The 18152-nt window shown below is 39.7% G+C and overlaps 1 protein-coding gene across 2 annotated transcripts in view; it reads right to left on the bottom strand.

Moving 5' to 3' along the window:
• rab11fip5b (RAB11 family interacting protein 5b (class I)) overlaps positions 1–10987 on the bottom strand; it is a 36104-nt gene extending 25117 nt beyond the window's left edge. The window contains exon 1 of one of the 2 annotated variants that reach the window (XM_061891714.1): positions 10341–10987. In XM_061891714.1, coding sequence (XP_061747698.1) covers positions 10341–10735 — 395 coding nt within the window. In that variant the 5' untranslated portion in view covers positions 10736–10987. The remainder of the gene's footprint in view (positions 1–10340) is intronic. The other variant, XM_061891715.1, reaches the window with a different exon arrangement.
• Between the last annotated feature and the right edge of the window lie 7165 nt (positions 10988–18152).

Consider the following 18152-nt stretch of genomic DNA (forward strand, 5'->3'; position numbering starts at 1 on the left):
TATGATCTAGTTTGAAAGCATGTTCAAATGAAAAGTGCTTACAAAGTAAAAATAAGTATGAGAAACACTTTCAAACTTATTGAAAATAAGATATTCTTCATCTCAGTATGTTAATAATGACTGAAATAATTAAGTACATGTTAGAAAACTGCTGTGTTACTCACTCATAGATGTCATTTTGCTATTTTACTATTTTGCTGTAAAAAGAGACAGTAAATGAATGTATACATTTGTGGGCGCTCTGAAGTGGAAAAGGGGTAGGATAAAATAAGCTTTGCTTCTTCCTACTCCTTTTCGGACATGATGTATTGTGTATTGCGAAATGATGAAATTACCTGATGTATAATGTTGTATGTATGTCATGTTCGAAATAAACTAAGAAAAGAAAGAAAGAAAGAAAAGAAAGAACACTGTTACAAATATGCGCAACACTGTGAACCCACACCAAACAAGAATGACCAACACATTTCGGGAGAACATCCGCACTGTAACACAACATAAACACAACAGGAAAAATACCCAAAAAGCCTTGCAACACTAACTCTTCCGGGACGCTACAATATACATCCCCTACTTACCTCAACCCCGCCCCTCCACACCTCGACCTCCTCATGCTCTCTCAGGGAGAGCATGTCCCAAATTTCAAGCTGCTGTTTTGAGGCATGTTAAAAACAAATAATGCACTTTGTGACTTCAATAATAAATATGGCAGTGCCATGTTGGCATTTTTTTCCATAACTTGAGTTGATTTATTTTGGAAAACCTTGTTACATTGTTTAATGCATCCAGCGGGGCATCACAACAAAATGTTAATTCCAGAATTGTATATATCGGTATCGGTGGATATCGGAATCGGTAATTAAGAGTTGGACAATATCGGAATATCGGCAAAAAAGCCATTATCGGACATCTCTAAACATAATGATATTATTTTGGTCACAATGACACAATTTTCTACCGCTTGTCCCTTTTGGGGTCGCGAGGGATGCTGGAGCCTAGATCAGCTGCATGAAATGTTCAAACACTGCATTATTTCCAGCATCCACACCTTCATCCAACAATCCTGCTCCTTTTCTACACTGAAAAACGAGCGCCGTGAAATAAATAAAAAACACTAGAAGTTTTATATTTTTGGATTGTATTTACAGTCTGCGATGAGGTGGCGACTTGTCCAGGGTGTACTCCGCCTTTCGCCCGATTGTAGCTGAGATAGGCGCCAGCGGCCCCAAAGGAAATAAGCGGCAGAAAATGGATGGATGGATGTATTTACAATACACACATGAAAGTTGCTCTCTGTATTGCAAACACTCACGCTGGCACCAGAAAAAAAAGATCGACAAAAAAACAGATTGATTCGCTTTTGGAAATGCTTTGTGCGTGTTACGCAATCAGCCAATATCGCCACGGGGCTGAAAATAATGCGGCCGCCGTCAACATTTGACCGTTGTTAACAGTAGTATAGGGTTAGCTCTTGAATCTTAAAACGAGTCCACAGGAATTGCTGTTCCCTGCAAAAAGAGCAAAGAGGGATTGTGTGTTTTCACAGAATGTGGACAGGAGTCAAAGGGGGCGGAGAAACCACAATTGAAGCCAGATGTGCTGCTACTCCTCAGTCAGTGTTGGGGACTACTACCAATATTTTGGTACCGGTATATTTTCGGTACTTTTCTATATAAAGGGGACCAAAAAATTGCATTATTGGCTTTATTTTAACAAAAAAATCTTAGGGTACATTAAACATATGTTTCTTATTGCAAGTTTGCCCTTAAATAAAATAGTGAACATACAAGACAACTTGACTTTTATTACGAAGTAGGATCCTAATTTAGCTGCTGACATATGCAGTAACATATTGTGTCATTTATCATTGTATTATTTTGTCAACATTATTAAGGACAAGCGGTAGAAAATTAATAATTAATCTACGTGTTCATTTACCGTTAATATCTGCTTACTTTCTCTTTTAACATGTTCTATCTACATGTCTGTTAAAATTCCTTATTTTGAGCACACGCCAGCGAGTGAAAGTCGGGACAATGTTGACCCTTTTTATCTGGGTAACCTCACTTTTTCCCTTTTCTGTCTCCTCAGGCAAAACTTTTCGTTTCTTTGGTCGTTTTGCGATAGCAGTAATGTCACACGGGCTTTTTTCTCCTGCTTTTAGTTTTCTGGCGGCACGTAGGTTTTCGCATCCATTTCCGTCTTTTTAACGAATGGAGAAAAGGGGAGTGACTTATGCCGTGGATTAAGTCAGCCCATTTGTAGTTTTCTGTGTGGCTAAGTGCCAGTGAGAACGATACAGACCCCCTCAGGCCATGCCAGAGGTGTCATTCAAGTAGTTCTAAGTCTGTGTATCATCCCTGAAAAGTTGAAACGTACTTAGTGCTGCTTTAATAAAAACGGCGGAGTCGCGCAAAGCTCTTCAAGTAAACCTCTGACATATACGGAGAGATCTGCTGACGTAACGGCAGGAAAAATCCCTCAATAAAGTCTGGAAGAAGGCAAGATTGTTTTATAGATATCCCTTCCATGCCTCCATGATTTTTACAATTTTGGGGATTTTATGGGGACCCCAAATACACAAAAACAGGTAACAACAGGTTAGTTTTGCATCATAAGACACTTTAAAGGCCTACTGAAATGAGATTTTCTTATTTAAACGGGGATAGCAGGTCCATTCTATGTGTCATACTTGATCATTTCGCGATATTGCCATATTTTTGCTGAAAGGATTTAGTAGAGAACATCGACGATAAAGTTCGCAACTTTTGGTCGCTAATAAAAAAGCCTTGCCTGTACCGGAAGTAGCAGACGATGTGCGCGTGACGTCACGGGTTGTAGGGCTCCTCACATCTGAACATTGTTTATAATGGGAGCCTCCAACAAAAACAGCTATTCGGACCGAGAAAACGACAATTTCCCCATTAATTTGAGCGAGGATGAAAGATTCGGGGCTGAGGATATTGATAGCGAAGAACTACAGAAAAAAAAAAAGGCGATTGCATCGTGAGCAATTCAGATGTTTTTAGACACATTTTGTAACTCCCTCCAAATAGCGCTGACACTATGGCTTTCTTGAACTGATTTATTGAAGGATTACTTTCCCTTCAATTCACCGTGAAAACTGTTAATAAAATAAAGCACGTTACAAACGTAAACATAACATGCACAGCATGTGGCTCAAACATTTTACTGAAGTAAAATACAAACATAAATGACAAATACCTCGTTGGCCTGCATGCTTCTTTTAGGAGGAAATTGTGATCTTCTGGCTCTTGTAGCCCAAACGCTAAAAGTCCTTGGGACACTTTTTAGTCCTTGTTACCATCAGTCGCTCTCTTTATCCCTTCTCATTGCATCAAACAAATGTTCACTCATATCCGTTCACAGACCAATCAAGACACTTCAAAACAAAAGCATGCCCACAAACCCAACAAAAAGGCATGAAATTACATTTTTAACCATAGTAACATAAATAAAGCCTTCTTATGAACTTTTATACATTTTGATTTAAAATCCCTTTTATGAACTTAACTTATTCTGTTTTTAGAGAAATAAAACAAATTATAATTATTAGTCGCAACAGTTACACATTTACTAGGATAATTCTGGAATATCCCTTATCTGCTTATTCTATTAAAAGTGTATTAGTGAGATTTTAAAGATTTTAAAGACATACCTCGAGGTCGGATGGCTGCGTTTAACACGCAGTGTCTCAGAGAGAAGCCGAGCCGCCAAGCTCACAGCTTCCTTTTTTGACATGACAGCTGCTGCAGGACGACGAATAATCCATTGATGTCTCCGGTAAGATATATATCACAATTTCCCCATCCAAAAACATGCTGGTTGACGTAGAGAAAACATGTTCGCTTGACCGCTCCGCTTCACAACAAACAAAGAAACACCGGCTGTGTCTCGGTGCTAAAGACAGCTGCAATCCACCGCTTTCCACCAACAGCATTCTTCTTTATAGTCTCCATTATTAATTGAACAAATTGCAAAAGATTCAGCAACACAGGTGTCCAAAATACTGTGTAATTAGGCCATGAACAGAGACAACTTTTAGCCGTGTTTGGTGCAGCGCTAATATTTCCTGACAGTCCGTGACGTCACGCGTACGCGTCATCATTCCACGACGTTTTCAACAGGACACTTAGCGGGAAATTTAAAATTGCAATTTAGTAAACTAAAAAGGCCGTATTGGCATGTGTTGCAATGTTAATATTTCATCATCGATATATAAACTATCAGACTGTGTGGTCGGTAGTAGTGGGTTTCAGTAGGCCTTTAACTCTCCTCTTGTCTTTGAAAGTTAGTGGACTCTCTATTTGTAACTTCAATCGAGTGTCATTGAACGCACCACAGTTATGCGACGGTAAAACTTAACTTTCTAATGGATTTATTATCCAGGCAAGTGATTGTCAAACTTCCAAAAAAAAACACTTAATTAAGTGATGGGTCTTTTATTATCACAGTGTTACTGTTCAAACTGTGTAGCATTAAAGGTGCCAAATATATCAAATATAACTGTTAAATAAAACCTCTGCCTTGTTTTTAATGAATACTTTGGCTTACTACACTATTGTGTTTCAATGACGGTGGTATTTGGCGCATCGTAGGACCCACTTAACTCTCCTCTTGTCTTTAAAAACTAGTGAACTCTCTATTTGTAACTTCAATCAAGGGTCTTTGAACGCACCACAGTTACGGGTAAAAAGTTGCGAGGGTAAAACTTTGACATAACTTTCTCCTATACTGCCTCAAATGGATTTATAATCGAGGCCGGTGATTGTCAAACTTCCAAAAAAAAACCACTTCATTAAGTGATGGGTCTTTTATTATCACAGTGTTACTGTTCAAACTATGTAGCATTAAAGGTGCCAAATATATGAAATATAACTGTTAAATAAAACCTCTGTCTTGTTTTTAATGAATACTTTGGCTTACTACACTACTGTGTTTCAATGTCGGTCATGAGGGTGTTACTTGGCGCATTGTAGGACCCTTTAATTCTCCTCTTGTCTTTAAAAACTAGTGAACTCTCTATTCATAACTTCAATCAAGGGTCTTTGAACGCACCACAGTTATGGGTAACAAGTTGCGAGGGTAAAACTTCTACATAACTTCCTCCTATGCTGCCTCAAATGGATTTATAATAGAGGCTAGTGATTGTCAAACTTCCCAAAAAAAACCACTTAATTAAGTGATGGGTCTTTTAATATCAGTGTTACTGTTCAAACTGTGTGTAGCACTAAAGTGGGCAAAAATATCAAATATAAATGTTAACTAAAACCTCTGCCTTGTTTTTAATGAATACCTGGGCCTACTACGCTATTGTGTTTTAATGTTGGTAATGATGGTGGTACTTGTCGCATCATAGGACCCCCTTAACTCTCCTCTTGTCTTTGAAAACTAGTGAATTCTCTATTTGTAACTTCAATCAAGGGTCTTTGAATGCACCACAGTTATGCGACGGTAAAACTTGTACATAACCTTCAAATGGATGTATTATTGAGGCCAGTCAAACTTCCAAAGAACCACTTAAGTTATTGGTCTTTTATTATCACAGTGTTACACTTCAAACTGTGTGTAGTATTAAAGTGGCCGAAAATATCAAATCTAACTATTAAATAAAACCTATGCTTTGTTTTTTTGTTTTGTTTTTTTTTTATGAATACTTAGGCCTACTACGCTACATTGTTTTAATGTTGGTCAAAAGCATATTGAAAGGGGAAAAGCACTTTTTGGGGGGAACCGCTTATTCCCTTTTGGGGTCGCGGGGGGGCGCTGGCGCCTATCTCAGCTACAATCGGGCGGAAGGCGGGGTACACCTGGACAAGTCGCCACCTCATCGCAGGGCCAACACAGATAGACAGACAACATTCACACTCACATTCACACACTAGGGCCAATTTAGTGTTGCCAATCAACCTATCCCCAGGTGCATGTCTTTGGAAGTGGGAGGAAGCCGGAGTACCCGGAGGGAACCCACGCATTCACGGGGAGAACATGCAAACTCCACACAGAAAGATCCCGAGCCTGGATTTGAACCCAGGACTGCAGGAACTTCGTATTGTGAGGCAGACGCACTAACCCCTCTGCCACCGTGAAGCATACATACATGAATTGATTAACGTGGACCCCGACTTAAACAAGTTGAAAAACTTATTCGGGTGTTACCATTTAGTGGTCAATTGTACGGAATATGTACTGTACTGTGCAATCTACTAATAAAAGTATCAATCAATCAATCAATACATACATATATATATATATATATATATATATATATATATATATATATATATATATATATATATATATATATATATATATACACACATAGACATACATATATAAATATGCACACATATACATACATATATAAATATACATACATACATACATACATACATGTATATATATATATAATCCGTTCATGAATGAGTATATCCGTTCAGCCACCGTGTTCAATGGAGGAGTCAGATCTACAAAATTTGCAGGCAGCATACCTCTTCCCCTTCGAGCTGTCCTGGATGAACTGAAACTATTTTTTTCCAATCATTTTCGGGAGGAGCACTGAAATTCGGGAGTCTACTGGGAAAATCGGGAGGGTTGGCAAGTGTGCCTTTGGGATGAATTAGAACGGAGACTGGAGCCCGGCCTTCTCGACCTGTGAAATTTGGTGGAGGAGGAATTATGGTGTGGGGTTGTTTTTCAGGAGTTGGCCTTGGCCCCTTATTTCCAGTGAAAGGAACTTTGAATGCTCCAGGATACCAAAACATTTAGGACATTTCCATACTCCCAAGTTTGTGGGAACATTTTGGAGCGGGCCCCTTCCTCTTCCAACATGACTGTGCACCAGTGGACAAAGCAAGGTCCATAAAGACATGGATGACAGAGTCTGGTGTGGATGAACTTAACTGGCTTGCTCAGAGTCCTGACCTGAACACCTTTGGGATGAATTAGAACGGAGACTGAGAGCCAGGCCTTCTCGACCAACATCAGTGTGGGACCTCACCAATGCGCTTTTGGACGAAAATTCCTATAAACACACTCCGCAACCTTGTGGACAGCCTTCCCAGATTAGTTGAAGTAAGTAAGTAAATGATATTTATATAGCGCTTTTTCTCTAGAGACTCAAAGCGCCTTACATAGTGAAACCCAATATCTAAGTTACATTTAAACCAGTGTGGGTGGCATAAGGAGCAGGTGGGTAAAGTGTCTTGCCCAAGGACACAACGGCAGTGACTAAGGTGGCGGAAACGGGGATTGAACCTGCAACCCTGAAGTTGCTGGCACGGCCGCTCTACCAACCGAGCTTTACCGCCATTTAATACTACTACTACATTAAAGGAAACCATGTGATTACGTTGAAGCTGTAATAGCTGCAAAAGGTGGACCCACATCATATTGAACCCTATGGGTTAGGAATGAGATGGCACTTCAAGTTCATATGTGAGTCAAGGCAAGTGGCCAAATACTTTTGGCAATATAGCGGCATACCTGAGACAATGAACCACGTGACGTGGCGTTAAAGGCCTACTGAAACCCACTACTACCGACAGTCTGATAGTTTATATATCAATGATGAAATATTAACATTGCAACACATGCCAATACGGCCTTTTTAGTTTACTACATTGCAATTTTAAATTTACCGGGAGTTTCGTCTTGAAAACGTTGTGTAATGATGACGTGTACGCAAGACGTCAAAGGTTTTTAGGAAATATGGGCGCTGCGCACACACACAGCTAAAAGTCGTCTACTTTAACCGCATAATTACACAGTATTTTGGAGATCTGTGTTGCTGAATCTTTTGCAATTTGTTCAATTAATATTGGAGAAGTCAAAGTAGAAAGATGGAGTTGGGAAGCTTTAGCCTTTAGCCACACAAACACACGGTGATTCCTTGTTTAAGATTCCTGGAGGTGAAACTTTACTATGGATCAGAGCGCGGTCAAGCGAACATGAATCACGACGGCATGTCAACCAGCAGGTTTCGGTGAGAAAATTGTGGTAAAAAGTCGCTTCTTACCGGAGAAAAGCTGAGCTTGTGCCGTCCATGGCTGCCCTCGACTCCCCTGAGACATTGGTGTCAAGACACCCTTGGACACACACCTCCGACTATCAGGTACTGTTAAACTCACTAAAACACTAGCAACACAATCGAAAGAAATGGGATTTCCCAGAATTATCCTAGTAAATGTGTCTAAAAACAGCGGAATCCGTCCCAATGCAATCGCGGTTTTTTTTTCCTTTTTTTTTTTTCCTAGTCTGTCGCTATCAATATCCTCACACACGAATCTTTCATCCTCGCTCAAAATAATGGGGAAATTGTCGTTTTCTAGGTCCGAATAGCACTTTTTGTTGGAGGTTCCCATTAAAAACAATGTGAATATGTGAGGTGCCCCCACACTTGTGACATCATCGTCTGCGACTTCCGGTAAAAGCAGGGTTTTTTTTGTCCGCACCAAAAGTTGTGAACTTTATTGTCGATGTTCTCTACTAAATCCTTTCAGCAAAAATATGGCAATATCGCGAAATGATCAAGTATGACACATAGAATGGACCTGAAATCCCCGTTTAAATAAGAAAATCTCATTTCAGAGAGCGGTCAAGCGAACATGTTTCTCTACGTCAACCAGCAAGTTTTTGGATGGGAAAATTGTGATATTAAGTCGGCTCTTACTGGAGACTTCAGTGGATTATGGGACTTCCTCCTGCAGCTCAAAAAGGCAGCTGTGATCTTGGCTCCTCGGCTTCTCTGAGAGACACTGGCGTTCACCGCAGCCATCCGACTTTCAGGTATGACTTTACAATCTCACTAAAACACTATTAACACAATAAGCAGATAAGGGATCTTCAGAGTTATCCCAGTAAATGTGTCTAATTACATCTGAAACGGCCCCACTGCCGCCTGGAGCCGTCACTTTTTTTTTGTGCTTCACTCTAACTTTCCTCATCCACAAATCATTCATCCTCGCTCAAATTAATGGGGAAATTGTTGCTTTCTCAGTCCGAATAGCTCTCGCTGCTAGAGGCTCACATTATGAACAATGTGAGGATGTGAGGAGCCCTACAACCCGTGACGTCACGCACAGATCGTCTGCTACTTCCGGTACAGGCAAGGCTTTTTAATTAGCGACCAAAAGTTGCGAACTTTATCGTCGATGTTCTCTACTAACTCCTTTCAGCAAAAATATGGCAATATCACAAAATGATGAAGTATGACACATAGAATGGACCTGCTATCCCCGTTTAAATAAGAAAATCTCATTCCAGTAGGCCTTTAACAGAGAGCGGTCAAGCGAACATGTATCTCTACGTCAACCAGCAAGTTTTTGGATGGGAAAATTGTGATATTAAGTCGGCTCTTACTGGAGACTTCAGTGGATTATAGGACTTCCTCCTGCAGCTCAAAAAGGCAGCTGTGATCTTGGCTCCTCGGCTTCTCTGAAAGACACTGGTGTTCACCGCAGCCATCCGACTTTCAGGTATGACTTTACAATCTCACTAAAACACTATTAACACAATAAGCAGATAAGTGATCTTCAGAGTTATCCTAGTAAATGTGTCTTATTACATCTGAAACGGTCCCACTGCCGCTGCCTGGAGCCGTCGCTTTTTATTTTTTGTGCTTTACTCTAACTTTCCTTATCCACGAATCTTTCATCCTCGCTCAAATTAATGGGGAAATTGTCGCTTTCTCTGTCCGAATAGCTCTTGCTGCTGGAGACTATGATTGTAAACAATGTGAGGATGTGAGGAGCCCTACAACCCGTGACGTCACGCGCACATCGTCTGCTACTTCCGGTACAGCCAAGGCTTTTTTATTAGCAACCAAAAGTTGCTAACTTTATCGTCGATGTTCTCTACTTAAACCTTTCAGCAAAAATAGGGCAATATCGCGAAATGATCAAGTATGACACATAGAATGGACCTGCTATCCCCGTTTGAATAAGAAAATCTCATTTCAGTAAGCTTTTAAGTGACAGTAGAGCTCTTTTAAAAGTTTAAGTGCTTTTAATCTATTTTAGTCCATTATGTTGACAAAGGAGGGGAAACAATGGTCATTTAGGTCAGCGTGCAGCTCTTAAACTCAAAGATTGAGTTGCTTTGCTTTATATTAGAGGCTGGCCTTACTTTCAGTCCTGAATAGCAGTTAAGAATATTCAGATCTGTCATCGATGCTCTCAGCTAAAGAATCGGTAGCTCGGCGACGTCCTCATTCAGGTCTCTTCGAGGGTAGAATCATTTTACTGTATTTTAGTTTCTATTGTTGAAAGCCGGTGAAATATAGTAGACCTTTAAAAAAAACAAAAAAAAACAACACTCACCGGTCCCTCGGACACGTCCCGTCCCGGAACATGCGATCCAGCGGGATGACGGTCTGACCCAGGAAGACGTCCAGTCCGATCAGGACCCGGTGCATGACGGTGAGGACCAGGTCGGCGCCGCCGGGCGGGTAGGCGCCGCGGCCGCACCCGCCCTCCGCCTCGTCCTCCAGGATGCCCGGGAGGAGCTCGAAGCAGCACTCCTCGGCCCACTCGGGCACCTCGGCCTTGTCCACCAGGCCCGTGGTGTGCTTGTCCTTGCCCACCTGGACCACCGCGTACAGGTAGCGGCTGCCGTGCTTGCTGCGGGTCCGCAGGCCCCTCGCCCGCAGCACCGTGACATTGACGTGCGTGGGCACCCACCGCTGCTCATCGTCCAGGTCTATGAGCGACATCATCTTGCACCCCGGGTCACGTGTCAGGCTGCGGGGCGGTCCATCCCACGGGCGGTGCGCACCCACGGAGTGCAGCACGACAACAACAACCAACAAAACAAACAAACAAACACCGGGTGATGTTAACAAACCCCCCTCCCACGCCGCCTGAAGTTCGTCTGGGTGGAACGCATCCGTGTCACGTGATCACTTTGAGGGACCACGCGTGTCCAATCTGGCGGCAGACGATTGCGTCATCGTGACGGGACGATGCGCGGCAAATAAAAACACAAGAAATAGAGAGACGGTTGTATGATGTTCAAAATACACATCAAGCAAAGTTTTAGAATTAAAAAAAAAAAAAAAAAGCGTTTGTTTGATCATACTGTGTGACGACCGTGGCGCAGTCCCGCAGTGCTGACGCCGTGTGCGACCCTGGCGCCCTCTGGTGGACAAGAGCAGGACGGACGCCGAAACCTAAACGGACATTTGGTCAAAAACACATTTAAACTGCACTTTTTTGGGGGGGAATTTTGCCTATCAGTCACAATCATTATGGGAGACAATAAAACATTTTTTTTTTTTTTTTAAAGATTTTATATATATATATATATATATATTATAAAACGCTTGAAAGGTGTGGCTAATGTGAGTCACAGTCAAAGCCTAAAAAAACTTCAAAACCCGTCAACGTTTTGTATACATACCGCAAGTACACATATATATATATATATATATATATATATATATATACACATATATATATATATATATATGTGGGAAAAATCCCAAGACTACTTCATCTCTACAGAACTGTTTCATGAGGGGTTCCCTCAATGTCCTGACGATTGAGGGAACCCCTCAATATAATATTATATATATATATATATATATGTATATAATGTAGCAACAGACACCTTCATAACATATGTAATACACTGGAATATATATACACACTGCAATATATATACATATACATTTATATATATATATATATATATATATGTATATATATATATAATGTAGTAAAAGACACCTTCATAAAAATATGTAATATTTTATATACACTGCAATATATATACATATACATTTATATATATATATATATATATATATATATATACATATATATATATATATATATATATATATATATATATATATATATATATCCATCCATCCATCCATTTTCTACCGCTTATTCCCTTTCGGGGTTGCGGGGGGCGCTGGCGCCTATCTCAGCTACAATCGGGCGGAAGGCAGGGTACACCCTGGACAAGTCGCCACCTCATCGCAGAGCCAACACAGATAGACAGACAACACTCACACTCACATTCACACACTAGGGCCAATTTAGTGTCGCCAATCTACCTATCCCCAGGTGCATGTCTTTGGAAGTGGGAGGAAGCCGGATTACCCGGAGGGAACCCACGCATTCACGGGGAGAACATGCAAACTCCACACAGAAAGATCCCGAGCCTGGATTTGAACCCAGGACTGCAGGAACTTCGTATTGTGAGGCAGACGCACTAACCCCTCTGCCACCGTGAAGCCCTATATATATATATATATATATATATATATATATATATATATATATATATATATATATATATATATACATAATGTAGTAACAGACACCTTCATAACATATGTAATACACTGCAATATATATACACACTGCAAAATATATACATATACATTTATATATATATATATATATATATATATATATATATATATATATATACATACATACATACATATATATATATATATATATATATATATATATATATATATATATATATATATATATATATATATATATATATACTTTATGACCGCCATTACCACAACACCAGGGGGAGCTCCACAAACCACGTTAAACCCTGATTCGGATCTAACAAAGGTCTTAACTCATTCTCTTTCTATGCCACATCAATGTGGAATGCACTCCCAACAGGTATAAAAGTAAGTGCATCTCTATATTCCTTCAAAACCGCTCTAAAACAACACCTCCAGGCAACTTCAACACTTTACTAATACCCTCCTCCATTCACATCCCATCACCCCGGATTATAAACAACTCAAATGTACTTCTAATGTATATACTTGTTCTTATGCTATGTGAACTCACTATGTTCTCTGCTGGCTGTACATATCCTACTAAATAAGACCTACACTGTTTCAATGTCCACATTTCTCTGTTGATGCAATTGTTGATGACTGAAGTACTGATATCAACCAAAGCTCCTCATCCCACCCCCCGGATTGTAAATAATGTAAATAATTCAATGTAGATACTATGATGATTAACTTGTGTGATGACTGTATTATGTTGATAGTATATATTTGTACCATGAATTGATTAACGTGGACCCCGACTTAAACAAGTTGAAAAACTTATTCGGGTGTTACCATTTAGTGATCAATTGTACGGAATATGTACTGTACTGTGCAATCTACTAATAAAAGTATCAATCAATCAATCAGTCACCGACACCTTAACAAAATGTAATGTTTTCTTCATACACCGCAAGTATATATATATATATATATATATATATATATATATTTATATATAATGTTGTTACAGACATATTCAAAACAATATATAATGTTTTGTATAGAGACTACAAGTATATATATAATGTAGTACCAGATACCGTCATAACAATATGTAATATCTACAATATACACACTGCAAGTATTTATATATATATGTACTGTATGTGTGGGGAAAACTCACAAGACTACTTCATCTGAGATGATGTAGTCTTGTGATTTTTCTCACACATACATATATTGCGCTCTAACACGGTATCGAGCATTATTCTCTGGATAATCTAATTAAGATATATATATATATATATATATATATATATATATATATATACACATACAATGTAGTGCCAGACACCTTCATAACAATATGTAATATGTACAATATTTACCCTGTTTTGGTCATTTTAATCAGTGCCAGGCTTGATTTCTTCCGTGCTATGTTTTCCGTTTCCATAGCAGCAGACTTCCGACTTCTCGCACCAAATTTGTGTTCCTGTTTCCGGGAAAAAAACGCGAGTGTGTTTTCTAATCATGGCGGAATTGACGTCGGACAACAAAGATGACCATTTTTGGACGAATGAGAATTTCACAACCTTATCTTTTTGAAGCTGAATATACGGAGGATGAACTGCTGCTTCTAGAAGCGAGCATGAAAGAAGGGTGAGACGTTGGGGCAGACGGATTTTGAGAGAGTGAGGTGAAAGTGGGCACTTGACCCATGCTATTTTGACATGAATGGAGTGTTTACCCAAATAAACTGGGAAAAAAGTCCCTTTGAGCTTTTACGGTTAATGCCAATGTGTTATGCAGGTGCAAGAGAGAAGTGTCTTGCCCATAGACACAGCAGACGTGACTCGGATGGCATGGGCGCTCTACCAAACGTGCCACGCCGTCCCTAAACCTGTATAATAGTTATTATACAGGTTACGGAACGTCAAAGTATGGTTGACAGTTTTTGAATGCATTTTTAGAGTGATTTAAAGGTAGATTTTATTGCTTCCATTAGCTGCATTGCTCGTCACCTACAATGAGTCAATTTTTACATGCTAGAACGTAAAAAAAACAAAACACATTTTTGTCTTTTCGGCTCTAAAGATTGTGAACGATAGGCAAAAAAAAAGTGCAGTTCCCCTTTAAAGAATAATTCCTTAACACAAGTGAATGCCAAATTAAAACGGTTGCATAAATTAAGATGGAAATAGTACATATAACACAAACAATTAACAAGAGTTAGAACATTAGCTACAAATATGCCACTTTAACAGCTATCTCTAAAGAAATAAGATACATAAATTAAATGTGTCAGATATAATACATAGCTCACAGATTATAATACTTTATGAATATATTAATGCAGTGATTCTTAAACTGTGGTAGGCAGGCTCCATCAGGGAGTACACCAATGAACTTGATTCAAGTACAGTGTTTTATTTTCCGAACTCTGTGTAATGTTACAGTAGACAATTAATTTTGTTATACACTTGTTAAATATAACCTCTGCCTCGTTTTTAATAAATACTTGGGCCTATTACACTACTGTATTTAGATATTGGTCATGACGGTGGTACTCGGAGTGTTTTCTGAGGTAGTACAAAGTTTAACAGCTACTGATATAGACTTAAATCCTTAAACTTGACTATAGCTCAGGGGCCCCTCTCTGTTTGGGGCCCACTTTGATGCGATTGGGTACCAAAAAGATGAACATTGGGTAGATTGCCTACCAACATGCATTCGCAACCTCATGTTTTTGAAGCTGAATATATGGAGGATGAACTACTGTGGTCAAGTTCAAGCATTTGAGGCGGTATAGTTCGGTTGGTGGAGTGGCCGTGCCAGCAACTTAGGGGTTCTAGGTTCGATCCCCGCTTCCGCCATCCTAGTCACTGCCGTTGTGTCCTTGGGCAAGATACTTTACCCGCCTGCTCCCAGTGCCACCCACATTGGTTTGAATGTAACTTAGATATTGGGTTTCACTGTGTAAAATAGCTTTGAGTCACTAGAGAAAAGCGCTATATAAATATAATTCAATTCAATTCCAGCTAACGTAAAATACATTACATTGCCACAAGTATTTGGCCACCCATCCAAATGATGAGAATCAGGTGTCCTAATCAAAATGGCCCGGCCACAGGTGCAAAAAAAATCAAGCGCTTAGGCATGGAGACTTGTTTCTACAAACATTTGTGAAAAAATGGGCTGCTTTCAGTGATTTCCAGTGTGGAATTGTCATAGGACGCCACCTGTGCAACAAATCTAGTGGTGAAATTTCATCGCTCCTAAATATTCCAAAGTCAACTGCCGGCTTTATTATAAGAAAATGGAAGAGTTTGGGAACAACAGCAACTCAGCCACCAAGTGGTAGGCCATGTAAAATTACAGAGAGGGGTCAGCGGAGGAATTATGGTGTGGGGTTGTTTTTCAGGAGTTGGGCTTGGCCCCTTAGTTCCAGTGAAAGGAACATTGAATGCTCCAGGATAAAATAAAACCTCTCCCTGGTTTTCAATACATACTTAGGCCTATTACGCTACTGCATTTGAATGTCGGTCATTAATTTGGTACTTGGAGAGTCAATTGTTTTTTTAATGTGATTTGAGAATCACTGTTTCTAATGCATTACAGTAAATCAGAACGATGGTTCGGTAAACTAAAAAAAAAGTTAAGATTTTGAAAGTTCACCCAAGAGATAGAAATAAACAGTAACAGTACCCCACCCCCCATCCAACGCCCTTGACACGGATCCCTTAGGGGTGATGGACAGCTGGGCAGCGCCTGAAGAGCTGCAGCCTGTCACCATAGCCCCCACTCCCTCCCCTCTGTTGCAAGTCTCAAGATGGATGTTGTAATACGTATATGTGCTATGCTATGGAGGGTTTTTTCCACACTCCAGACTGGACCCCCTTAGGAGCCCAGTCTAGGTTGTATTTTTTTATTATTCCTCCCCCAGCGTTTACCTTTTTCCCATCTTAAAGGGGCGCCTAGTGGCGACCCATCAGTGTTCCTGTTCTGTAACTCTGTTTGTTTGTCTAACCTAGAACAGGTTAGTGCTGAACACAAAGTTTTGTTGTACCTGTTGACGGAGATGGATATCTACATATATCCATATTCAAGAGTTATTTATCTTCTCCATAGTCATATTTAAAAACAGCTAGTGTTTTTCCATTTGTGAATTTTTATGGTTGGCTGCCATGTAGTGTGCATGTGTTAACCTTGAAGCTGTAGGAATGAGAAGACTAGCCATAATTGCCTTCTTATCTCTCCCTGTCCGGCAGAAGAACAGATATGTGGATTCACTCTGAAGGGGGGCAATGGCGTATGGAAAAAGACAAGACTTCCGCGGGGTTTTCAGATCAACTGGGCGATGCGAATTGAATGTGTTTTTTTTTTTTTGGTTTGTCTCTCCAAAGCTTTGGAGTAAATTGCAAAATACCTACTCTGGTCTGGGTTATCTTTGAAAATCAGCTTATGTGTCATTAAAAGAACTTGGGATCGACCAGCAACTTAAATTCCCTCGGAGGAACATCTGGTCCAAATGCAATACTGTGCAATGACAATAAAGACCTACCTAACTAAATGAACGAATAGCTCGTCTGATAGTGAGCTTGTTAGCCGCAAGTTAGAAACTTCTATCAATAGATGATTGACAGCTTTGCTGCTTGACAACTTTATTGATTATAAAACAAAGTGAAACTGATTTCATTAAAAAAAATTCAAATCTAGTTTCTTTTCACAGTGTCGATAAGAGCCATTTCAAAGGATACGGAAGAGATACAGTTAAATATTCACATTCAGAGCACAGCAACATAATGCAACCTTTTTTAAGGTTCAAGTGGCACTTTTCTACTTTTTTTTTTTTTTTTAATTAAAAAACAATTGGAACACTCGCACATAGATTTATACAACAGTAAGTACACAACACTGTCAACGAGGACAAATGGTACATTCAGATGGAGACCGATCAAATATAATGACTTGAAAATGAAAGTCTCCAAAATACAAAACCCAAAACCAGTGAAGTCGGCACGTTGTGTAAATGGTAAATAAATAAAAAATACAATGATTTGAAAATTCTTTTCAACTTATATTCAATTGGATGGACTGCAAATACAAGATATTTAACGTTTAAACTGAAAATCTTTGTTATTTTTTGCAAATATTAGCTCATTTAGAATTTGATGCCTGCAACATGTTTCCAAAAAGCTGGCACAAGTGGCAAAAAAGACTGAGAAAGTTGAGGAATGCTCATCAAACACTTATTTGGAACATCCCACAGGTGAACAGGCTGATTGGGAACTGGTGGGTGCCATGATCGCGTATAAAAGCAGCTTCCATGAAATGCTCAGTCATTCACAAACAAGGAGGGGGTGAGGGTCACCACTTTGTGAACAAATGTTTGAGCAAATTGTCCAACAATTTAAGAACAACATTTCTCAACCATCTACTGCAAGGAATTTCACCATCTATGGTCCGTAATATCATCAGAAGGTTCAGAGAATCTGGAGAAATCACTGCACGTAAGGCGGTACTGCATTAAAAAGCAACATCAGTGTGTAAAAGATATCACCACATGGACTCAGGAACCCTTCAGAAAACCACTGTCAGTAACTATAGTTTGTCGCTGTATCTGTAAGTGCAAGTTAAAACTCTACAACGCAAAACGAAAGCCATTTATCAACAACACCCAGAAACGTCGCCGGCTTCGCTGGGCCCGAGCTTATCTAAGATGCTCTGATGCAAAGTGAAAAAGTGTTCTGTGGTCTGACGAGTCCACATTTCAAATTGTTTTTGGAAACTGTGGACGTTGTGTCTTCAGGACCAAGGAGGAAAAGAACCATCCGGATTGTTTTAGGCGCAAAGTAGAAAAGCCAGCATCTGT

This window comes from Nerophis ophidion, linkage group LG29, assembly GCF_033978795.1.
Source record: "Nerophis ophidion isolate RoL-2023_Sa linkage group LG29, RoL_Noph_v1.0, whole genome shotgun sequence".
Classification (NCBI taxonomy): Eukaryota; Metazoa; Chordata; class Actinopteri; order Syngnathiformes; family Syngnathidae; genus Nerophis; species Nerophis ophidion.